This window comes from Bidens hawaiensis, unplaced genomic scaffold (genome assembly GCF_021521415.1).
Source record: "Bidens hawaiensis isolate Kalapana, Puna unplaced genomic scaffold, B.hawaiensis_p1.1 tig00009139_1, whole genome shotgun sequence".
Taxonomy (NCBI): domain Eukaryota; kingdom Viridiplantae; phylum Streptophyta; class Magnoliopsida; order Asterales; family Asteraceae; genus Bidens; species Bidens hawaiensis.
The window spans coordinates 313796-339799 of NW_027491672.1; the positions used below are offsets into that span (position 1 = coordinate 313796).

Genomic DNA, 26004 nt, shown 5'->3' on the forward strand with positions numbered 1-26004 from the left:
ATATCGAACAACCTAATTCGAAAATCCGAAAATCGACCCGATAAACACCCATGTTTAGCGTATCATATCATCTTACAACAACCATGCCTTCAAGTTGCGTTTGTGGGGCTATTCGCATCAACACATTCTCGAATATATTGTAGACCTCCATATTGTATATCTCTGTTCAATGGATATTGTCATCTCCTATCGTATTATGCGAAAGGAATGGCATTTGTTCTCTCGAGCTAGTTGTTGTGCCCACAAAGACTTGCCTTTAAAGTACTTTTTTTTATTAAATTTTAGTGAGTATGCAGTTATGGACTTGCTAGTAGCATATGTTTTTTGTTTTAAGACTTAAAAACTAGTGGTGACCAAAAGATCCAAATAGTTGACATAAATAAATGTAACGATTTGTAGTGACAACATTAAAAAGCACTTGTAATAATTATTATGGTCATTCATGTTTGGTGGAGGTAACAACTTTGTGTGAAGGAATATCCATTTAATAGTGGCAAGCTGTAAAACGGTACCCACGGGCCACACCCTTTTTATATATTGAACAATAAAGCCCGGATACCCGGATCATTCTGACAAATAGATCAATCTTTCACCCAAATAACATATCATGGTGACCGGGTGCATCCACCTAGGTCGAAATTCACAGTTGGGAAAACCCTTGCTCAGCCTATATGCGATACTTGAACTCACAATCTCTCACGAAAAATTCATGAGACTATCACTGGATAGATGCGTCTCTGTGAACCATTAATAATTTTTGTGCTGAATGTGAAATTTATTTTATCCTCAAGTAAAAGGGTTTTATTTTGGAATTTTTATCCTCACTAAAAATTATCATATTTAAACAATTAAATTTAAATGAGCTTATCTCGTTATATTTTTGGTTCTGCAACAATATTTTGTTTATAAAAATACTTAAATGAGTTGAGTAATTAGATTTTAAACATTAAAAGTGCATATTTTTTACATTAAAAACATTAACTTTTACGCATAATGAAATGTCGGGCCAGTGTCAATCGACCACCCTAACTCTCCTTGAGAGTTGGCCTTACCATTGGACCAGTTGGTTTTATTCCTTTATTATTAAAGTTTCTTTTAATAATAGAAAACTAAAGTTAAAAAAAATCATTTTTTATTAAAAAAAAAGCTCATATAAGCTTTAATAGCATCCATAATAAGATCACTTATACATAATGTTTTTCTGTGTCAAGTTGGCACAGTACATGCCCAATCAACCATTAATTTTTCTCTGTCATGTCCTACTCGTAACTTTCTAAAAATATAAATTCTCTCAGCTTTCTTCTCTCTCTTAATCACACTCGTAAAGTAGTTTTTAAATGTTTTGTGAAAGAACTAATCAACACCATCTCCCCCTCATGACACACCCCCTTTCATCTAGATCACTCCCTCTCTTCTCAAAAACACCTCTAAAAACTTCTATCGTGAATGACAAACTTAATTATTTTGTTTCTTTTTATTTTGGGTTTTAAAGTTTTTTTATAATATTGCTTTGATTATTGATAAAATATATTAAATGCATATAATCAAATTAGCAGCGTACTTGCGTTTAATGATAACTAGGATATCGTCCATGCGATGCTGCAGTGGTGGCATTTTGCAGCGCCATACTTGTGTTCAACAAACATTGTGTATCGTAGTAGTTGTAGTATATTTGAACGAATATTTATTTGATCAAATTATATATAACTAGAATTATGCCCCCGCGTTGCGGTGGGGGCGTAAAATCATGCCAAGTAGCAACCATGTCACACCACCGTCAGCGACAACCAACACTGGAAAAAACTCATATAAAGAAAGAAATAAAAAACAAAAAGGTTAAACCAAACGACAATAGATGTAAAACATTCAACCACGCACGCGAAACGTAAAACATAAGAAACAGTAACTAAGTCGATGTAGGAATTGTGTGTTGCGACGGGCTCGAGAAACGAGAAATAATAGGCGTAAAAAACGTTGAATCACGCATACATGCATGTTACGATGTATTAACTCGCAAAGTTTAGACTGAAACATAAAACGTAAAATATGTAAAATGTGAAATGTTTAGTGGAACAAAGTTGAAAGTAAAAAAGCGTTAAGATTAAATTGTAAAGGATGTTTGAAGTATTAGGTTAAAACTAAAGTATTAAAAATAAAAAAAAAAGGAAAAAGGAAAACCAAAAGTGAGTATAACCATTAAAGCTCAAAGTACAAACCATGATGCATACTAAAGTTGCTAGTTGTATATATATATATAATATGTAACATATTATAAAATTGATGATGGAAAGCAAAACTATAAAACCAAATGGCCTTTAGCCTTCTTTTTGTTGAGCACTAACCAAGAATGAGTTGCGCATGTTATGTGGTGTTGGACACATGTTTATCAGCCCAAATACATGTAAACAATGGCATCCATGTAATCATGACTAAAATCAAGAAGCAATTTTGAAATTTACAATAATTTCACATATATCATTTTAAACCAACCTGTTTTGGCTGAATCCCATTCTGACCGACACCGTTTTAACCTGAAACTTGTTTTGACATGACCCTTTTGATTCGAACTCGTACCCACCTCGTCAAATCCCTTAATCCAGTTTTACGTATGACCCGAGTTCACATGACTCGACTTATTGCTGTTCCTAATCGATAATCACGTAAAATGTTAATTTTTAAAACTACAAAAATATAGCAACCTAATATTCAAATTAAAAAGAATATAATGTAGTTTCTAACTGGTTGAATCATTGGATTTCACACCTATGATGAGTTTCCTAATAAAAATAAAACTAAAACAATAAGATGGAACAATAACCCGTCAAGTGATTCAAAGGAGTGTTGGGAAAAAAGATAACACATAATGCGCTTTATTTGATACGAATAGGGGTGAGCAAGATAAGGGTCAGACCCTTGAAACCCGGTTACCCGACTCTTAAAACCCTTAATTAGACCCGAATAAATAATATGGGTAGGGTAAAGGGTATTTAAATTTCACCTTAAAGGGTAAAAGGGTTTTAAGGGTCCGACCCTTTTTCAAACCCTTGACCCTTTACTAGATAGATATACATCAGATTCACGATTAATATAAAATTTATGAGAGGTTTGTATTTCATAAATAATTCATCAGAAATTTCCAACTACTATAAAAAATAAAAATAAAGGGTCATACTACTGAATGGAAACATATATATGAAAATCACTGAATTGTTCTCTACAAGTAATTTGTGAATGTGAATATTGCTTGCATCAGTTCAAATAATTGATAAACTTTCGAAGTTAAATTTTACTATGTTATTAAAAGAAAGTATAATTGTTCTATGATTCATATATTAAAGTCATTTATGAGATATGTAACTTGTAAATGCAGAAAAAGGAAATTTGATTACTGTCTTAAAGGGTAAAGAGTTTGACCCTTGAAACCCTTATTTATACCCGACCCTTTTATTGGTTAGGGGGTAGGGTCTCGGGTCCAAGTTTCTTCTTAAAAAAGGTAAAGGGTCCGAATAGAATATTAGGTAAAAGGTCGGATCTTACCCTTTGAACAGTCACGAAGAACAATAAAAAAGTTTGTCTAGTTGTCAACCATACCCCAGAAAAAAAGATGCTATATAAATCATGAAAACCTCTTATCCAATCATTTTGAAGCGTCGGTGATCTAAGATTTTTTCTTATTTACTTAAAACAAATATTAAAAACGAAATCAATAGAAATAAATAAATGGACAATAAATCAAGGAATTAGAATATGAAGAAATAACTACTAAAATAGAGAGGATGTAAGTTTACTTATCTAATAAAAACATTATTTAGAACTATATGAGTGGTTGATGTTCTTTTTTAAATAAATAAATAAACATGACCGGGAGACCTAAGTTAGATGTACATATTTATAATCTAACCAACTACATGATCTGGTTAGAGTATATCTATTACCGGAACATCATTTTCCGAATAGCCTGTTGGTACCTTAATCTTTTCCTTTATAATCGGTGTTATTAACCCTCTTGAAATACACTCTAAAATGGGCTATTTTACGCCATTAGGTTTGTATTTCAAACACATAAAACACTTTTAACAAAAATGAATTCTCTATTTCGGGGTGTTTGGGATTCCTTATTTTTACCTCCTTATAACTTATCAACTTTTGTAAGTTAAAAAGGTATTTGGATAATGTGACTTTTTTAAGTTTTTAAAGAAGGAAAATAGAGTTTTGATAAGCTAGAAAATATAACTTATCAAAAACTCCTTATGTTAATCAAAAAGAGGTGTAAATAAGGAATCCGGCCTTCACAAACCTTATGTGTGCCATGGCAATTTTCTCTCGTACTTTCAAATAAAGTACAAAAAAAACTTTTTGTTGGCCCCAAACTTGTTAAAAAATTCTTGTGTCTCCTCCCTTTCTATTTTAAATCTCATCTTTATCTCATTCAAAGTTCAACCCAAATCCGATAAACTTTGTATTTAAAATTAATTCACTCTTTTTTCTGATCAACTCTTAACTTTAAGCCACTTTTTCTCTAAAATAGATTAGAGTTTATCTACTTATCTTTTGTTGCCGGGTGGGTTTAATCCGTCATGAATTCTAAAACTTTTGTTTCAACCTCATCCCTCTTTTCTCTCTGAAAACCATATCTAGCTAATAAGTATTTTCTGTCTAACCTAAGTATTTCAGATGTTATATACACATGATGAGGTCATTACACAACACTAAAATAACGTGAGAACAAAAAAAAAACAAAAACAAACAAAAAAACTAAATCGCTTAATTATTTTTATCAATGTTAATTTGCACGTCTTGTACAATAAAAGTCATGTACAATAAAAGTCTGATAAGACTAATTTTTGTTCATTTCTTGTTTTAAAAAATGGGATATTGGTTTTTAATACTCTCAAGTCCCAATTTTCCCTCATTGGTAGATAACACTCCCAACTTTTGATTTGTCACACACCACTCCCAACTTTCACCCTATTTTCCTATACCACTCCCCGTCTAAATGAACACTAACTTCGTTAATGTTTTGGACTAAAAATGTCATTCAAATTAGTTGAGGGGGTAAAACAGAAATTTTATTTTTAACACACAATCTTCATTTCCGGTGACTCGTTTTTCCGGCGACCTCGTTTTTTCCGGCGAATTTGAGTTTTCCGGCTATCTTTTCTTTAAGAAAATGGAGATGGTTCATAGGTGTAAAAAGGTGGTGGGAGATCATAAAGATTGTGCACCGGTGGAGATATGATGAAAATAGTGCTCGCCAGAAACCTGCAACTCGATTTTCCGGCACGCAGGCGATCCCAGAAGGTGACTGGGTGAGACATTGGTGGTGGCAGGGGGCGGGGGTTGCGGTTTTGGGGCGGTGGGCGGTAAAATGATGGATATGGTGTTCGCCGGAAACCTGCAACTCGCCAGAAAACTCAAATTCATATGTGAAGCTCGGTGAAATGATGAATATGGTGTTCTGAAAGACGAGATAGTCGGAAAACTCAAATTCGCCGGAAAAAACGAGGTCGCCGGAAATGGGGTTGCGTGTTAAAAATAAAATTTCTGTTTTACCCCCCTCAACTAATTTGAATGACATTTTAGTCCAAAACATTAACGAGATTAGTGTTCGTTTAGACGGGGAGTGGTACAGGAAAATAAGGTGAAAGTTGGGAGTGGTGGATGACAAATTAAAAGTTTGAAGTGTTATCTACCAATGAAGAAAAATTGAGAGTATTAAAAACCAATATCCCTTAAAAAATCTACTCTATTTGCACATCATCACATTGCGTGCAAATAATATTATCAGTCCAATTTGAAACAAAGGATTGTTTTGGCTAAACTAGAAAAGTAAATTGTAGGACGTTGGTTTCAATAAAACAGTATAACCAGCCAGTTTAAAGTCTTGTAAAAAAACATGAAACCAAATCAATAATATAGTATTTGTTATGGAGGAATGAAAGATATAATGTAATGAATCATTTCAAAGAAAAAGAAAAAAATTATTTAGTTATCATGCATGAATAGAATAATGGATCATTCCACAAGGGATAAAACTCCCTCCTCTTTTAGGATTTTCATTATTTAAGGTATGTGTGTTTTTTTTAATTCCTTTAAGGAATGAAAAAGTTAAAAAAGTCAACAATCATTATTACTATTTACTATTACATAATTATAAGACCACCCGCTATGGCACAGTGAAGGTGGCTGGCGGGCGCGAAACACCACTAAGAGCGCCATTGGTGGTGGGGCGCAAAGCCAAGGGCCGTCCCAACGACCGACGCCTTTTTGGTGTGAAGGTGGGCCCTCTCTCTCTCTCTCTCGATCTCTCACACACACATACATACATATGTGTGCGTATATATAATGGACGTCATTGGGCATTAAACCATAGCGGAGCGTTATTGGTTGGGGCTTTAATGCCCCCCACCATAGATGGTCAATGGTATTATAATTATTATTATTGTTATTTTTCAATTATAGTTATTATAATATTATTATATAATTATTTATTTTTTTGTATATTATAATATAATTATTATTATATTAGAGCTATTACTACATTATAAATACTATTTTTTAAATCTGACGAGTTAAAATTTCACAACGCACATATGTGATTCAACATTGTTACGGTTATTTTTTCGGTTTAACGATTTCGTTGAGCACGAGGGTCCTAAAAATTAGTTATTATGAATATTCATATTGTTATTAATATTATTTAATTTTAATTTTATTTAATAATAATAAAGTGATTAATCGTTTCATTCTTACATGGTAACCAAACATAACAATGGAATGATAATGACTATTTCATTACTTTGTCTATTCCATTATCACGTTCGTTCCATCCACTCATCTATTTCATTACCCTATACCAAACATTCCCTAACAGTCTGGATGGTTTTGTGGGTTTCAACTAGAATGTCAACAACAAATTATGTGATTTAGTGTTAACTTGTATCTATTAGTTTTTATCATTTGTGATAAACCAAACTCGAGTGGGTTTAATCAAAACCTGTGAAATGCTTTGACTGTCTCAATTATTTTAGCATCAGGGAATCGAGCTCGAGTCTTCTAGAGAAACCAATAAGAAAAACCATAATAAGAGACCGATGGTGGAATCTATTAGATTATTTACAACAGCTTCTCTATCTCAATTTTTATAATTACACTATAAATCACTGTATTTAATCTTTTTTTAAAATTAAATAATATTTTATACTTTCTCAGTGCCTTTACTCATAATCACTTTCAACGAATATTAAAAAGTTATAGAGTATGAGTATTGTTTATTCAAATATACTAATAAACGGTAGCATTTTATCTCTCTTTCACTCACAACCATACTCTAACATATAAAGACCATTGCTTTGAATAACACTATTATGGGAGAGGAATTTACAATTATAGGGTGTAGTTTTTATTAGTTGTAAGTGTAAATTACAAGACGGTGAGTGAAAATGTCCTGAATTTTTTGTAAATTTGAGAAAACCTTGTTTGTTCATATTTAGTTTTTAATTTTTTTTGAATTATTTGTGAGTAGAAGAGAAAAAACTGTAATAAAAAAGATTAAAAAAATATTATTTAATTAAACAAAAAGATATAAATATAATAATTTTTAATACAATTATAAAAATAAAAAACAAACAAGAGACGTGCTGTGAAAATGCTAAAAAAATAAAATAAAATTGTGACATAAAATCTTATAAAGTACAATTTTAGAATATTTTAGTCTTATTTAGTAAACAAACATTCAAACATGAAACCAATCAACACCTATCAATCTCTCCATATAAATACACATCCCCACTACACTCACATTCTCCACACCCTCCTATACAACCATCACAATGTCAACCCCCACTCCACCACCACTCCACACCGTCCACCTCCTCCGCCGCACCACCCTCAACCGCATCTTCGCCGGAATATACTCTCTAGCCATCCTAACCCTCATCCACCACCACCTTTACCACCACCCCACCACCAAACTCACCACCATCTTATTTTTAACCGCTGACGTCATCCTGGCCTTCATGTGGACCACCACCTCATTCCGACTATACCCAACTCGCCGGAAAGTCTTCCCGGAGAATCTTGAAACGAATAAAGAGGACTTTCCGGCGGTGGATATATTCATTTGCACGGCGGATCCGTACAAGGAGCCGCCGATGAATGTGGTGAACACGGCGGTGTCGTTGATGGCGTATGAGTACCCGCCGGAGAAGATGTCGGTGTATTTTTCCGATGATGGTGGGTCCCACCTGACGCTTTTTGCGTTTGTGGAGGCTGCAAAGTTTACGAGGATTTGGTTGCCGTTTTGTAGGGATAATAATATTGTGGATAGATGCCCGGAGGCTTATTTCCGGTTAAACGACGGTACATTTGCCGACTCTGCTGATGTTAAGTTACAAAAACGGTCAAGTAGTTTTGTTTTGCATTATTAAAAGTTATTATATATTTTTTGTATCTATATTAAATGGTTTTACTAATAACATTTTAAAATGAATTGGGCAACTAGGTTTCACAAAATTACGCCAACTTAGCTTGTGATTATTTTTATTATAAAACGATTTAGTGTGCTCGTTTAGGTTTCACAAAATTACGCCAACTTAGCTTGTGATTATTTTTATTTTAAAACGATTTAGTGTGCTCGTTTAGGTTTCACAAAATTACGCCAACTTAGCTTGTGATTATATTTATTATAAAACGATTTAGTGTGCTCGTTAAGGTTTGAGCTCGGTTTATTTTAAGTTAAGGAGTTTGAGCTTGACTTGGATAGTGAGTAGTATTTTAAGTTTGGACTAAGCAGGTTATTATTTATTTAATTTATATTTTTTATATTTATAATAATAAATTTTATATATAATATAACTTAATTAGTTTTGTTCTAATTTTATACATAATAATAGTTGTTATATATAAATATATTATATAAACGTTATATAAATAAGAAGTTCGTTTAGGCTGACAAGCCAACTCGAGTTGATGTGAAGCTCAATCTTGAGCTCGTTTAAGATGGCTCGATTAAGTGTTTAACGAGCCAATTTCAAATAGCTCACGAGTGGCTCAGCCGTTTTTTAATTGTTTGTTGCAATTACAATTACTTGTATGGAAGTTATAAAACTTGGTTAATTTTTCTTTCTAATTTCTCTATCTATAATCTATGCTATATTGCTATATTTAAAAAGAATAACCTACCAAGTGGCAATATAGTTTTATATCCGTTTCATTTTGACTATTTAATTTTAGCATTTATCAAATATTCATAAAAGTATAAACAATAATACAATTTGAGTGGTTTTTAATCTATTAAAGCTAGAAAAAAGTTTAAGCTTCTTTACTAGAATAAGGTAGAATCTTGATCACAAGTATTTATTTAATATGATTACATTACAAACTTTAACTAAAACTTGTAATGTGAAGCAGGAAATCCATTGAAATACAAGATAGGACATTAAGAATCCATAAACTACATTTAACTGTTTTTAGCTAGTATCTTTTATTATGTAGTTTATATAATTTTGTATTATAGAATTATACTTATAACTTGCTCTAAATTATAATTTGCTATGGCTATTTTTACAGAAAAAGAAAAGAAAACGTAAGTTCGTTAATAAAATTGACAGTTACCTACCTGAGTTAACTCACTGGGGCGATTAATCCTCTCCCACCAACCGACAAAGTTAACCAACTTGAACGGACCACCAATTAAACAAAAGAAGAACCAAAAGATGCAGCCCTCACGTGCCATTCTGAGTCAATTTAAATTATGTGACCCAACGAATCAACTCACCATTTTGGCAACATGACAACAATATTTATCTTAAAAATAAATGTTTCTAAATCTAAGATCACCATATTGTTTTATCTTTTAATCTCAACTAGACAAGTAGACATTATAATACGTATAAAAAGTGGAGCATTTGAAATCGAGGCCGCCACACATTTACATATTATAACCCTCAAGTTTCAACAATTACGCGGTTAACCTCAAACTTTTTGAAATGGTAATCCTTAGGTTTTATTAAGTAGCACAAACAACTCCACAAATCTTTAATATGATAACCCAAGTTTTTAATATGGTACAAAGCTATACTGGCCGATGTTTTGTCACATCGCATGGTTTTTTTTCACTCTACTTAATATACAAGTCCTCACAGCAGTGTGTGAGGGACAAACAACTAATATAAGTCAAAAGGGTATATCTGCGGTTTTAGTTCAGTAGTTTCAAATTTGTGATTTTCTCCCCTATGGTTTCATTTCACTTGCAATTAAACCCGAATTACCTAATTCGTTAAGTCTGGTCGTTAAACCCATCAGTGTGCCCTTCACGTGAGGGCCAGTTTTCTTTTTGAAATGGTAATCCTTAGGTTTTATTAGGGATCGTTTGCGTTTGTGAACGGAAAGTGTGGTGGCGGTTTGTGAGATGGAGAGGAGGTGGTGGTGGTGGGTTGAATGGAATCTGCAACGAGGTGGCCGGAATTTATGGTGGCCGGAATTTATGGTGATGGTGGTGGCTTAGAGAGAAAGAAGAGAGAAAGAAAAGAAAATATATATAATACATTCCCCTATTAAAATTACAATTATGCCCATCACATGTCTGGCACATGTCATACTTAACTGACTTTTTCTAACCCAGTTAGCGTAAAGGACAAAACTTGTAGGAAAAAAAAGTTTAAAGTACACCGCCTGCAAGGAAACTTAGAAAAGGACACGAACCGTAATTCGTCTTATTTTAAAGGACAAAATTTGTAATTATGTCTTTTTTATTTTCCCCCAAATACACCTCAGCCCCTCACGTGAGGGGGCTTGCGAATTAAGACTGAAGTTTATTTAGTGAGAGAAACGACAAAACTGGTCACGACGTGAGGGGCACGCAAATGGGTTAACGACCAAAATTAACGAGGTTAATAAACTAGGGTTTAATTGCAAGTGATCAAATGAAACTACAAGTATGAAAATTGCAAACTTAAAACTATTGGACTAAAACCGCAGATTTGGACAAACCATAAGGACGAAAACCGCAGTTCACTAAAATAAATATTATAATAAAGAAAGGGTGAAAAGACATGTCTACCCCTGAATTAACGATTAAATTTAACGGGGTTAGTGATTTGGACGTAATTGGCAAGAACTGGAAAACGTGGAGGGTTCATATAAAAAAACAAACTTTTTGAACTAAATTCGTATTATTTAAAACCACAAGGACGAAAATTGCACTTTACTCTAAAATAAAAGTATGCTACGGTCTTTGTTACTTTCTTCTTTTTGCATTAGTGCCTTCATACTTTTAAAACATAGTATTCATGCCCTCAAAACTGTTGACCGTTGACTGATGTTTAGCCTGATTATTTTTTCCTTTTATTTTCCAAACTTAAATGCCTAAACAATATCTTGAGATTAATTTTATTTTTTTTGGGAAAAACTAGGCGATGTACGAGAAAATGAAAATGAAGGTTGAGAGTGTAGTCGATAGAGGAAGCATAGACGCAGAGTATTTTGCAAATGAAGACGAACGCAAAGTTTTTGACAAATGGGACGAAGGGTTTACCCGTCATCATCATCCAGCAGTTATTCAGGTCGTCTTTCGAGTACCTTACATTTTAACTAAAACTTACGGTAAAATTTTGTATATAAATTTAATTTAGCTTATTGATGCAGGTTCTGATAGAAAATGGACACGATAAAGACATGAAGGGACACCCTATGCCCAATCTTATATATGTTACAAGAGAAAAAAATAAGGCCCACCCACACAATTTTAAGGCTGGTGCACTTAACACACTGGTAAGCATGTCTAAGTTTGACTGTTTGATCAATCTTTTTTATTTAGCTAATTTTTTTACTTTTTTAAATTGAAATGTGGTTTGTAGCTTCGGGTATCGGCTGTAATGACAAATGCACCTATAGTCCTAACTTAGGACTGTGACATGTACTCAAACGATCCAAAAACAATTCAGAGGATGTTATGCTTTTATGCAGATGAATCGATCCGTCACAATTTAGGGTACATTCAATTCCTGCAACGGTTTCATGGAATAAATAGGGCCGACGTCTATGCTAGCGAATATAAACGTCTCTATGTGATCAATCCAGGGGGGGTGGATGGGCTCCAAGGCCCATGTTATGTTGGGAGCGGTTGCTTTTTTGTTCGTCGAGCCTTCTTTGGCGGGCCATCATTGCCCGAAATGCCAGAAGTCCGTCACCTCTGGCCCGATCATGTGGTTGAAAAGCCCATCAGAAACCATCAAGTACTAGATTTGGCCCATCAAGTTGCAAGTTCAAATTATGAAAACAATTCGACTTGGGGCTCAAAGGTAAACCCAATAAGGCCCATAAATTGTATTGCTTAATGTTGTTAGCCCATGAAGTACTTAATATTGTTATTTCTATTGTTTCAGATGGGCTTTAGATACGGGTCTTTATCTGAGGATTTTAATACAGGCCTTCAACAACACTGCTCGGGATGGAAGTCGATATTCTTCCATCCAAGAAGGCCTGCTTTTTTGGGTGACCTACCAATCACCCTATACGATACACTAAGCCAAAACCGAAGGTGGTGCATTGGTTTACTAGAGGTTGTATTTTCAAAGCACAACCCGTTAACATATGGAGGCCGCTTCATGGGCCCTCTAATGGGCCTTGCTTATGCCCACAATGCATTTTGGCCCATTTGGTCTATTCCAATCATCATATACTCTTTTGTCCCTCAACTCGCTCTTCTTAATCGTGTTTCCGTTTTCCCCGAGGTATGCAATATGCATATACCTAAAGTAATATTTTTCAATTTGCAAATGCCGGAAATCCCTAATATTGTTTTTTGTGACGGTTGAAACGCAGGTCACGAGTAGTTGGTTTATGTTGTATGCGTTCTTATTTTTTGGGGCCAATGTACAAGATTGTCTTGATTTCATGTTGGCCCAAGGCACATTCCAACAATGGTGGAATGATCAACGGATTTGGTTTATACGCGGTCTCTCATCATATGTATTCGGGTCTATAGAATTCTTCATTAAACGCTTAGGAATCTCATCAAAGGGGTTTCATGTGACAAGCAAAGTGGTTGATAATGAACAAAGTAAAATATATAACAATGGGGTTTTCGAGTTCGGTGTAGCGTCACCAATGTTCGTGCCTTTAGCGACGGTTGCGATCGTTAATTTGGTCGCATTCGTCTTTGGGGTTATGCAAGTTATAAGAGGGGGAAATATGAATGGGCTTTTTGGGCAAATGTTTTTATCTTGTTTTGGGTTAGTGAACTCTTGGCCCATTTATGAAGCCATGTTTTGGAGGACAGACAAAGGGAAAATGCCTAGGGTTATAAGTGTAATTTCCACGTTGATAGGTCTCGCTCTTTGTATGCTGGCTTTACTTGTACCAAATGCATAACACGCATTACTTACTTGTACTTTGAAAGTTCTTACACATTTATACATTGGAACGTTGCCCTGCTCCTCAAAGGGGTGTTGGGCCAAGTGTGGGTAGGTGGTTAGATGACACACAATGTTGTGTTTTACACGGGCCGGTCAAATTAATTTGGGGGCTAAAGCGAAGAAAATTTGTGGCACTTTTAAATTTCATTGTTCCAAAACATTACTCATTTCGGGCTTGGGGCTGTAGATAAAGTTTTTAAATTTTTTTTTACTATTAACTTTGTTATTATTATTATTCTTATTCAAGTCCCAATCAATAAACAAACACGACCTAAACGAATAACTCTCGTTTATATTAATCAGTAAATATAACTCCAAAAACTGATTTCAATCCTCAAACACTAACTCGGTTTGACTCTTGATGAACCCTAACTCGGTTGCATCTAGATGAACCCTAACTCGGTTACATCTCACACCACACTTATTATGTCTAACCATGATTTGGTTTATATAGACTAACCTAACTTGTTAGTCAAAACATTACCAAATATAATAAAACCCTAATTACAACCCCACAAACCATTACACATTAATAAATCCCACCGGCCCAATAGGTCTAACCCAGTCACCTACACGTGATGGGCTTATTAAGTTGGAAATTACTTCCAATTATTATTATTATTATGAGTCATATAGTACATAGTACATGCATGATTGTTGTGTGCATATGTCCCAAAAGGACAAAGGAACATGTAAAAAGATGCCTTGGATGTTGTAGAAATATGTTTTCTCTACTTAAAATTATAAATTTTAATATGAAAAGATATAATTATTATTGACGTGACAAAAAATTATGACTTTTAATAAGAAAATATAGAATTATTATTGATGTGACGATTATAAGAGAGTGTAAAAGGTTAAAAGAGAGCGATGTAAGGTACACTCGGGGCATTTGTAGTGATTAGTGAACGGATGCAACAATTATAGACTTTAATGGTCCAAGATGTTTTTCCAAGTGTAATTTACATGAGAGTAAGTGACACCGTATTTTTTCATTTTGCCGTGAATTCACTACGCATGCCCTTATCGTAGTTCTCTAAAATAAAACCTATCTGCTTTGTTTGTTTCATTATCTTTATTCTTATTTATTTTATGAATATGAACTTTTTGTTTGTTAATTGTTGTCATATAACTTCTTTTTACATATCTATTAATAATTGAACAAAACAAGGTCAAAGTAACCGAGGAATATACTTGTGATTGCTTCCCCAAGTACATTATCATCCTCACCTTTATTGTCCCTATTCATCATGTCCAATTCCAATATACATCAATAAGAAATTATTAATACTGTGTTGTCACTTTCTAGTTAATGAACACTAGATGTTTCCACGGCACAACTTGTTGAGATTTTTTTTTCGTCTAGTTTGTTCGTTTGTTTTTGCAGGGCATTGTGTTTAGCTAAGCAATAGTTTGGCATAACCATTGTGTATGGTACATTTTTTTCAAAAGATTTTCCTACTAATATAAGGTGTTTTGGTTACACATAGAGTTGTTATATGAATCCAAATCCTCTTTGCCTTTCTGTGTTATGATCGTACATAACCAAAACATCTATGTTTACCAAATTGTTTAGAATACCTTTCGAAATTACTTTCAGTAACCGCTAATGCTAAACCTCCCACAAATATCCCAATTTATATACACCAAAACTTGGCAAAAAGTTTGTAAAACGCCCAAAAAATGTCTGGCAAAAACGATGGAAATTACAAATATCCCCTTGGTGTCGTAACAATTCGTTTTCCTTTTATATATAGGATAATACTATGGGGAAATCTTTTGTCAATTTCAAATTACAAGAAATTTAAAATAAATATTGAGTAAAGTGATTCAAACTAGTCATTCAACTAAGGAGTGAGCGTTGGCTAGGGATTCATATTCAATACGAGTCATTTAATATATATTTCAAGCATCTCCTAATACGAATGCACCCAGCTGCCAAGGTAGTAGTTGTTCGGTTGAGATGAAAACACCAGTCTATTCAAGCGTGTTTTATTGTTTGTGGAAAAGGAAATGGCAAATGAAACAAGTTGCTTCTCCTAAATTTGGATCAACTATACAAAAACAAAAAACCAATTCTCAAGCAAGTACGTCACTATGATGCGCATGGTCGTCTTTGAGGCATGGTAGGGTAGTCGACGGCCACAGGCCCGACACCCCGCTAGGCCCGAAAATTTTTTTTTTAAAAAAAGATTATATGTATTTTTATCAAAAACATATGTATAATCAATGTTTCAACACAATTACATAACCACTAGTTTGGTCGTAAAGGGGTATGACATCTAATGGATTGGTGGGGGACATAAAAGTTATATTGATAAAAAGGACATTTTATAAAAATATTAGAACTTTTTATGTCTTTTAGACATGCATGAACAAAAGAAAATTGCAAAAAAATCAATCAGGGGCAAAATTGTAAATGTAGGCATATTTGGATGGAAAATATAACTTGAAATTGACGGAGGGACTAAAACTGACTGCGATTAAAAACCATAGGGAGTAAAACAGTTCAAGTTTTTGTTCAGGGACTAAAAGTGACTCCGCTTAAAAACCACAGGGACTAAAACAGTAATTTTCTCCAAATATTTATGCCTGAAGTTAGTGAACGTAATAGGGCGTTGAACTTGAGTCGAGCTTAGAAATAGAGCTCAAAACGACATGCGTTCGAGCTTTGATGAGCTTAGATTTGACTTATTCTTAATATTACATTCACGTAACATATATTTTAGTTCAACATATATATTACAAGATTCAACGACTAAATCGTCAAGCCAAGTCGCCAATATAACTACAAATGGAGATAATAAATGCAAAACATTGTATAATTTATATACTTATTAATAAGGTTGACATATGTAAATACAAATCCGAATGATTTTTTTTTGGCCATGAACTTTATAAATAGTCATGAAGAACGAACTAATATTAATAGTCTAGCTCTCTAAACATGGGTACACTTCTTCACACATACAAACACATGCCATGCACAACCTTCAATCGTGTCTTTGCATTTATATACACTTGTGCCATCCTCACCCTAATCTACCACCACCTCCTCACCCTCCGCCATTCCACCACCATCATCTCCGTCGCTACCACCACCTCTCTCTTGATCTCCGACCTCATACTCGCCTTTGCGTGGGCCGCCACCACTTCCGTCCGCATCCGTCCCATTCTCCGAAAAGCCTGCCCAGAAAACCTAGAAAAAGTTATCAAAACAAAAGATTTTCCACACATAGACATATTCATATGCACCGCGGATCCTTATAAAGAGCCGCCTATGAACGTTGTTAACACCGCGTTGTCGCTTATGGCTTATGACCATCCACCAGAGAAGCTTTCGGTGTATGTTTCGGACGATGGTGGCTCCGAGCTTACTCTTTTTGCTTTCATGGAGGCTGCAAAGTTTGCAAAGATTTGGCTTCCGTTTTGTAGGGAAAATAATATTATGGATAGATGCCCGGAAGTGTATTTTAGCTCCAACCATCATGGAAGTGTTAAGCTTGAGATATTAGAGGAGATTAAGGTAACTATTTTTTTAACTAGTTTCAAGATAAGTTAGTGTTCTAGTCCAATGGCCGGCCGGTGATGGTCAAGCTCGAGACCTTTCTCAATGGAGAGTTTCCCACAGTAATAGGTTTTCTCTTTAATAATGTTCTTGGGGATGTTAGGCCATGCCGTTTCATGAAGGCTCACTATGATATTAGGGGTAGTATTTGACGCTGTTAAAAAAACTAATTTCAAGACACTTGGTGTTGTTTGTTTTTTCAGATGTAAAATGTCTGCAGTATGCGGACCACATCTGCAAACATATGTAGCAGAAGAGGTAGACCAAACCTCTGCAGCCTGCAATAAGAAGACTGTTTGTTTTTTAACGTCTACAGACTGCTAAAATAAACTGAAATTTAATAAAAAAAACTTTAACAATTAACAAAAAGCTACAAACTTTTTTCAACTACAAACTAATAACAATAATTCATCAAACCTAAACTTTCTACAAACTAATAACAATTTAACGAAATTAACAAAAAACTTTAACAATTAACAAAAAAACTACAAACTAATAACAATAATCTCCAATCAAAGCCACCAGATCCAATCCACCCAAAACCCATTTCAACAAACCGAATCCAACCACAAGTGGCAGTCCCAAAACACCATTACACCACCACCAATCTCGTAATCGGGTACGCTCTCTGTTCAAGCTTAATATCAGTAATCAACAAATTCGCCATCACCAAATTCAATTACCCAGGTTTATTAACCGCCTTACAGTACTTAACATCCGCTTAAGGTGAGGTGGCGGCGGCCAGGGCAGGTGGCGGATGCGACGGCCAAGGGAGGTGGAGGAGGTGGCGGCAGGAAAATAGGTGGAGGAGGCAGTCGGCTAGGGTAGGAGGCGGTGGCGGCAGGTAGGGGAGGTGGTAGGTAGGTGGAGGTGGCTGGGTTTGATAAGGGAAATGAGAGGAGATGAGATTAGGGTTTTAGTTGTAAAGAAGTCTGATGAATAATATGTGTGAAAAGAGACAAGAAGTGGTTGGACCATGTCTGCACCAGGAAGTGGGCGTGCAGACGTTTTTTAATAAATCGTCTTCAAAAAACAAACAGTATGCAGAGGACAATGTCTGCACGTGGTCTGTGTGACACAGACAAAAGAGGTCAGGGATAGCTCTTAAAAAAACAAACACCACTTTAAAAATTCATAGTTTCTTGATGTCCTCTAGCAAAACATGGATACTTGAATTTGGATTTAATCTTAACGTAACCAAAGAATGTAATTTATATTTTTAATGTATTTGAATTTCAGCAAAGCAAATTTAAAGTGTAACTTTACCAACATAGGGTGTATTGATTCACTTACAAATTTCAGCAAAGCAAACTCAAATAAATAAGTTTGTATTCACTTAGAAAAACGAATGTAAAATTATTTATTAATTGAAAAAGAAACAAGAAGTGGGAAAAGCAATCATCATCATCATCATCATCATCATCATCATCATCATCGTACTCAGTATATCCCACCAATAGCAAAGCTATGGTAGGGTCTGAGGAGGGTAAGATGTAGGCAGCCTTACCTCTACCCCATAGGGATAGAGAGGTTGCTTCCGGTGAGACCCCCGGCTCGATAGTAGTTTTGCATCAAGCCTTGGACATAAGGCACATAGCACTCAATCATCGGGACACCGGCTGATCGGTGCATGTACCCTTATCTTTCAGCTATCAACGCCACTACATGATGCCTGATTAACCGTCCGTCACTTTTAACGTTATTTTCACGAGATTAGTAAAATAACGTCAAAATTAGTGCAATTTCACTTTTTCCCACCCGATGGTTCACACATATATACATCATATGTGCGCACCGCAAGCAGGGCTAAAGTGGGAAAAGCAATAATGGTACTAAATATATAGTAATTCATAAGAAAAGCGGAAAACAAACATATTTATAAAGTGAAGAAGATCAGTGATCAAACTAAATGAGGGCTTACAAAATTGACAATTGTGACTTTTAATCACTTATCTATTATATATAGATATGCAATCGCTTATAACAAAGATGGGGTTAGTCAACCGAAGCTCACACACAATAATTTTTAACTTCAAAATATTAATTAGAAAAATAGATGGTACTCAAATAATAAAAATATAAAGAAAATGATATATAACTAACCAGAGATTAATAACATACATTTTTAGTTTAAAAAAATTAACATACAATTTTTTTTTACTTTTCATCATTGTAGACAATGTATGAGAGCATGAAAATAAGAGTTGAGAATGTTGTAGAACGAGGTGAAGTATGCCCCCACTACATTACCAATGAATCACAACATCAAGCCTTCAACAAGTTTCGAAAACCAGGATTTACTCGAGCAAATCATCCAACTATTATTCAGGTATAAAAAGGTTTAAAATCTAAGTACTATTGGTAACATTAAAACTCCGATATTTTACACACAAACATGTATATTCAGCTATGATATGTTTTTTACTCATATTTCTCTCAAAACTCCTTTTACTTTGCCATACTTAAAACTCATGTCTATTCCACAAACGCTCCTTATATTAGCCTCACAAATAAAAATGCTTTTATATTAATGGGGCCTACCATAAACCTCATGATGACCGTCCTTTTAGTGATGTGCGACTAGTTTTAGAAATCTTTTGTGCCCTAGACGGCATCTTAATGGTTCATCATTTTTTTTCTCTTTTTAATAAAATAAATATTTATTATTTTTTTAGTTATTATTATTAGTACAGCCAGCTTAATTCCTGACGGTTTGTGACAGTGCACTCTCCAAGAATTGTGAAAACATTTTGTGTTGAAAACGAAAAACATTTTGGCCTTAAGTAAAAGGTATTTGTTTTTGTTTAAATAATTACATTTTTATATGAGCTTACTTAGTTATAATTTGGGTTGTGCAAAAAATATTTTGTATAAAAATATCCTTAAATAAGTTGAGTAATTGAGTTTAAACATTATGTATACATAGTTTTTTTATAATTTTTTTTAAATATTCAGGAATAGCAGGGTGTCGGGTTGGGGTCCGTCAACCTGTGCTCCTTCATAGCCGGCCCTGGTTCATGGCAACAAAGTGTTGGTTATTATTATTATATTTTTACTTCGTCATTTTTACTAATTCCATCACCTTCGATACCGACCGGTTTTGTATCAGTTCACAGCCGCAACACATGTTTTATTTTGCTTTGTTCACCGCGAGTTTTATTTCTAAAATTACTTTTTTGTTTAGTATCAGTATTTTAAACCAATACCGATTGACTAAATTTGTATCGGCACGTGATTGTAACGCGCGGTTTTTCATCATCCCTGGGTGTAACAAATACGATGTCACTGGAAGAAAGTAAATCTACATATATACTAATAAAAGAAAATAATTGTGACACGTGTCAGTTTGTGGTTAAAGCTCTCATATTCGCTTCCCTTTTACATTCTATTTCAAAATAAATATTAACATATTATTTTACTATATATTTCAAAATACTTATGTGAAATTTAAAAATTAACAACAAACCATGTTATTTAAGATTGAAAATAATATAATTTCAAATGTTATCATTAACGTACTGTACTATGTATATTATTGAAGATTATAAAGAAAAACAAAACTCGAATATACTTTCATTTTACAAAACAACATTTTTAATCATTAAATTATAAATTTATGCGTAAAAGTTTATCCATTTATTTAAAGTCAATCTATTTATCTATTATTATTATTATTATTGTAAATCGTTATATAAGTTTATAAATTATAAATATATGCTTTAAATATATCAATTTATTTTTTCGGTTATTTAGTAAATATATAACAATCACTTTCATATATAACAAAGTATATCATATTTAATTTATTGATTTTTTTGTCAAGGATTCTTTCAGGTTTGTGGAACTTGAATTTGATTTTTACAGAAAAGTTGGTAAATAAATTGTTTGTTACAAGTTAGCTGCATATATGTCTAAATTCGTTACGGGTCAAAAATAAGAAATCTAAGTATTTTTAAAAGTTTAAGAATAAAAATAGATTTATCGTCAAATTTGTTAGGAGTACAAAGTGTTGAATTGAAAATGTCAAACGGATGAAAGTTAGAATTTTAAACATTGTTCGGGTTTTAAATTTACTTTCAAGGACATTTTGGAAATAATCAAAAGGTTTGGGATTTGACAAATTGACTATTTTCCCATCGATTATTAAAATTTAAGAAAAGACAGTGAGCACTTCCGACATGACACCCTTATGCATATCAATGTTTCTAACTTTTATCAAATTTGAAACTTCTGTGTCAGCATTAACTTTTTGTTTAATGGTGATCAGAACGTTATATGAGAAGCATGTCATGCAAAACTATGCTCAAATGTAGCAACATATTAACAAAATTGAATGGGTTAACATGTTATTTTTTATGTTGTCATTATGGCAAAGTCGAGAAGCCCCAAACTTATCAAAATCTTTTTCATGGTGTATCTTAGAAAAACATAGTTTCTTGAAAAAAAACATCTGTCGTTATAATTTAATATTCTCCTTTCCTTCTATGTGTTGTAAATTGATATATATATATATATATATATATATATATATATATATATATATATATATATTTCAACAAAGGTAATGTTCATTCAATATTTAGGCCGAGTGATCAAAACTATTATTATATGATAAGTCTTCTTCCTGAATTCTTTCAATTATACAGATATTATATTGACAATGAAAGTTTTAATAAAAAGGAGTGTTCTTGAGTACGTTTTTGCACGTGCATTTTTTTATTAAGTTTATTTAAAAAATCATTTTGTGATATAAATAAAATCAATTTATGTACACATAGTATAGATGCACGAATAAATGCAATGCATTTTTCATATATGTTATGTAATTATTTGTTTTACTTGTAATATTTAATTTAAATAATCGCGTATGTTACACGGGCTTTAGATTTTAAATCTAGTATATAAATATAATAGAATAATTTGAATTTAACATGTGGTGTATAATTTTTTGAATAATTTTAATTTAATATTTGGAGATATATATATATAGGTATTGATAGAGGGTGCAAAAGAACAGGACAATATAGGGCCGGTGATGCCAAATCTTGTGTACTTGTCACGAGAAAAAAAACAAACATCCCGACACAATTTTAAAGCAGGCGCTCTCAACTGTTTGGTAACACTTTTCAGTCTCATACATGTTCATTGAATCATTGAACCATAATTATTTCTTAATAGACCGGAATGGAAGATCAAACTTTTACGTTTTCAGTTCTAGTTATAAATTTTAGATTTAAACTTTTGTCACAAAACTTGTAGATTTTTAACTCTGGACACATTTTATCGTAAATTTTTTAATGAACCGAACCACGATATAGATTGAGTTCCTGCCGCATACTAGTTCTAGCATGCGGTAGCTTTCGAACATGTAACGCATTTGACATGCTCTATCGCAATTTTGCAAGTGAAAATACTTATTATTATTTTTTTAACAACAAAATTCTACTTTTATTTTGCACTTGTAAACATTTGAATCCATAAACTCACATATATAAGAGAGACCCCATACCACTAGATCAATAGATCATGAGTACTTGTTATTATCTATAATATAACAAATTGTTGGATAATAATAATAATAATTATTATTATTATTATAATAAATAAATAAATAATTATGACATACTTTATAAAAAAACACATACGTAACCAAATAAAAAGGTTGTCTATATATCGCCATAGACTATAAACTAAACTTATTTACATAGCTGAAATCATGAAACGGTGGGTAGGATCTTAAATTTTTGAATAATACTAGGTTTTGAATTTTCAAATCAAAACAATATGATCCATCACGATCGATACCAACGGATTTGTAATCACGTTGATATATAATTATATATTCAAGTATTAGTAACACCAATGAAAAAAGTTCATAGGTCCACCACTCTAACTAATAGCTAACATGTTATAAATACTAAAATTTGTTTATACATGTTTTTAAAAAAAAAAAAAAATACTTTCAGACCTATTTTTTTAAGTATACTTATTTTTAAAATCATTTTATTTAATGTTCCAATTAATTTAGATGATTAACAAAGTTTTTATAATTTTTATTAAACTGATACAAAATTAGACCAATTAAAAAATTATATAAATCAATAGATAGTAAGAGTTACATCTATAAAAATATAAGTTACTAATTGCAGTTATTATTTTTATTGAAGCTCCGGGTATCAAGTATCATGACCAATGCCCCTATAGTTCTTACTCAAGATTGTGACATGTACTCAAATGATCCTCAAACACCTAAGATGGCATTGTGTTATATCTCTGATCCATTAGCTCAACCCAATTTAGGATATGTCCAGTTCCCTCAACGTTATCATGGCGTCAACAAAAACGACATTTATGGCGGTGAGTTCTTGCGTTTATTAGTTATCAACCCGGTTGGGGATAATGGTTTACAAGGCCCTCATTATGTTGGGACCGGATACTTTTTCCTTCGTCGTGCTTTCTTTGGTGGTCCCATGTCAGTGGTCCTGCCAGAAATACAAGAACTAAGACCCGATCATGTGGTGGAAAAGCCCCTTACCGCACAACCGATTATTGAGTTAGCACATCATGTGGCTAGGTGTGACTACGAAAACAACACCAAGTGGGGATTCCAAGTAAGGCCATCCTATACATCTCAAACATGAGTTTGTCACTTGCATGCTTTTTTTTGTAATCATATATAACGTGTTTATGTGAAGTCAACGATGGGGATAGCAATGGGCCGATTTTGGGACTATTCCTAAAACCATACCCAGTTAGCAATGACCATCCCAAAACTCGTCGGTTATATATATCGGGTAATTACTTGTCGGGTATCGGGCAAACTCGTCCAATAGCTGTTAGGTTTTGACAATCATAAGTAGTCAATTGCATCGGGTAAGTAATTATTACTCAACTACTAGATATGATTACAATAAAATATTGCCAGTAACTAATCAATTACAACAAATAATTGTTACAAAAAAGTTTTGACGAAAAAGTAATGCTCCAAGTTTCATATGATCCAATTCTACCAAAAAATACATAAAAGGAACCAAAAATATAAATAATAATTTAAGGTATATTATATGTCGGGTTATAATCAGGTAAATGGAGTTATGCTATCAGGTAATCGGGCGTATTTCAAATGCCATACATGTCCAAACCCATGAAACTTTTCAAATGTTTCGGGTTTTCCCCTCAAGTTCGGTTTTCATTGTGATCCCTAAACGACGATGATGGTAATTATTTGAAATTGGTTATGTAGTTAGGATTTAGGTACGGGTCACTTGTAGAGGACTATTTTACCGGATATAAAATGCATTGTGAAGGATGGGAGTCTATCTTTTGCAATCCAAGTAGGCCAGCATTTTTGGGTGATGTTCCAATCACTTTTATTGATGCCGTTAGTCAAACAAAGAGATGGGCTATTGGGCTTCTTGAAGTATTCTTCTCAAAGCATACGCCGTTGATTTTTGGAACCCAACACATGGGCTTTCTTGCGGGCTTATGTTATGCCCACAATACTTTTTGGCCCATTTGGTCAATTCCCATCACAATATACTCTTTTATCCCTCAAATTGCACTTTTGAAAGGATTATGCATCTTCCCAAAGGTATCAATCATCCTCTAACAAATCTTATTACCATATAAAGAGTTCTTGAACATGGTTGTGTTCTTTAACTTTTGCTGATTGTAGGTGACGGATCCGTGGTTTTTGTTGTATGTTTTCCTATTTCTTGGAGCATACATGCAAGATTGTTATGATTTCGTTATACTCGGTAGCACCTATAAGAAATGGTGGAATGATCAAAGGATGTGGCTTATTAAGGGACTCTCACCATTCTTATTTGCATTTGTTGAGTACACCATCAAGCATTTAGGGATAGCTACACAAGGGTTCAATGTGACAAGCAAAGTGCAAGATGATGAACAAAGCAAGCGATATGAGCAAGGTCTTATGGAGTTTGGGGTTCACTCTCCAATGTTTGTCCCTTTTACAACTGCGTCAATCGTCAACCTGCTCGCATTAATTATCGGGATTATACGGATTTTGACACTTTGGAGTTTTGAAACATCATTTTTGCAGTTGTTTATGGCGAGTTTTGGAGTATTGAATAGTTGGCCGATTTATGAAGCTATGGTAATGAGGAGCGATAAAGGACGGATGCCCACTAAGACCATTGTTATATCGTTTTGTTGGGCATTTGTTTTATGTGGTGCAGCTTCTCTCATACTATAACTCTAAGTCACAGAATTAGCCACGAGTTGTGTGAATTGTGAAATGTGTTATGTACACCATCGTACAGTTTGGGATAATTGTAGATGGTTATATTCAAGCATAAGTTAAGCCACACTTTTAGTATGTGCCATATATGAGGAATGTTATGGTTGGAATGTTTGTGTAAACCCCGATTCACCGAGTTCTAGAAGAATGTGTCAGTGTTAGATATATTTTATGAAATGTTAAAAAAGATATATAAAAAAGGTATCAAATACCAATTAAACATCGTTGCTTATATTGCCATTTTGCATGTGTGGTAATTACACTTCCAACACTAAATTTCTCAACAACAATTCCCTCTGTTGCACTAATTCAAATAGTCATTTTGTGAGACGAAGAGTAACCGGTTTTGGGACGGAAAGGTCATATTTAATTTGTCAAATTTATAACAGCACATCTAAACTAATAACAACAATAAGTTTAACTTCACACAGATGCGTCCAAAATGTAAAAGTTGTAACACATATAGTATTTAAAAAAAGATAGAATAGCAAATATTCTAAATGTTGCTTTGGTTATTGATAAGATATTAGTCTATTACTGTACTTAGCAATTTGGTAGTCTCATAATAATTTAGTTAATAGGCTAGGTAGTTTGTGTTTGGTTCACTAAAAAGACATCTCTTAATATTTTATGAAGCCTTTTAATGGTTAAATTTCAGAAACATGCTAAATAATTCAAATGTACTTTCTTAATCAATCATATCTCTTAGTAATCTAGCAAAAGATTGCCAAACAATTATCAACAATAAGTGCACA

General features: G+C 33.5%; 1 protein-coding gene and 1 pseudogene across 2 annotated transcripts; both read left to right on the top strand.

Moving 5' to 3' along the window:
• The first annotated feature begins 7677 nt into the window (after nucleotides 1-7677).
• Nucleotides 7678-13438, top strand: LOC143531301 (cellulose synthase-like protein G3; annotated as a pseudogene). Its single transcript, XR_013134999.1, has 7 exons — nucleotides 7678-8389; nucleotide 10184; nucleotides 11415-11564; nucleotides 11647-11772; nucleotides 11859-12302; nucleotides 12387-12734; nucleotides 12826-13438. The product of XR_013134999.1 is annotated as a cellulose synthase-like protein G3 (transcript).
• Nucleotides 13439-16362: 2924 nt separating this feature from the next.
• On the top strand, nucleotides 16363-25371 carry LOC143531302 (cellulose synthase-like protein G3). Its single transcript, XM_077026628.1, has 6 exons — nucleotides 16363-16944; nucleotides 19163-19315; nucleotides 21977-22102; nucleotides 23154-23597; nucleotides 24230-24577; nucleotides 24662-25371. The coding sequence occupies exons 1-6, from the start codon at nucleotides 16366-16368 to the stop codon at nucleotides 25202-25204; spliced, it is 2193 nt and encodes a 730-aa protein (XP_076882743.1). The 5' UTR covers nucleotides 16363-16365; the 3' UTR covers nucleotides 25205-25371.
• The last annotated feature ends 633 nt before the right edge of the window (nucleotides 25372-26004 follow it).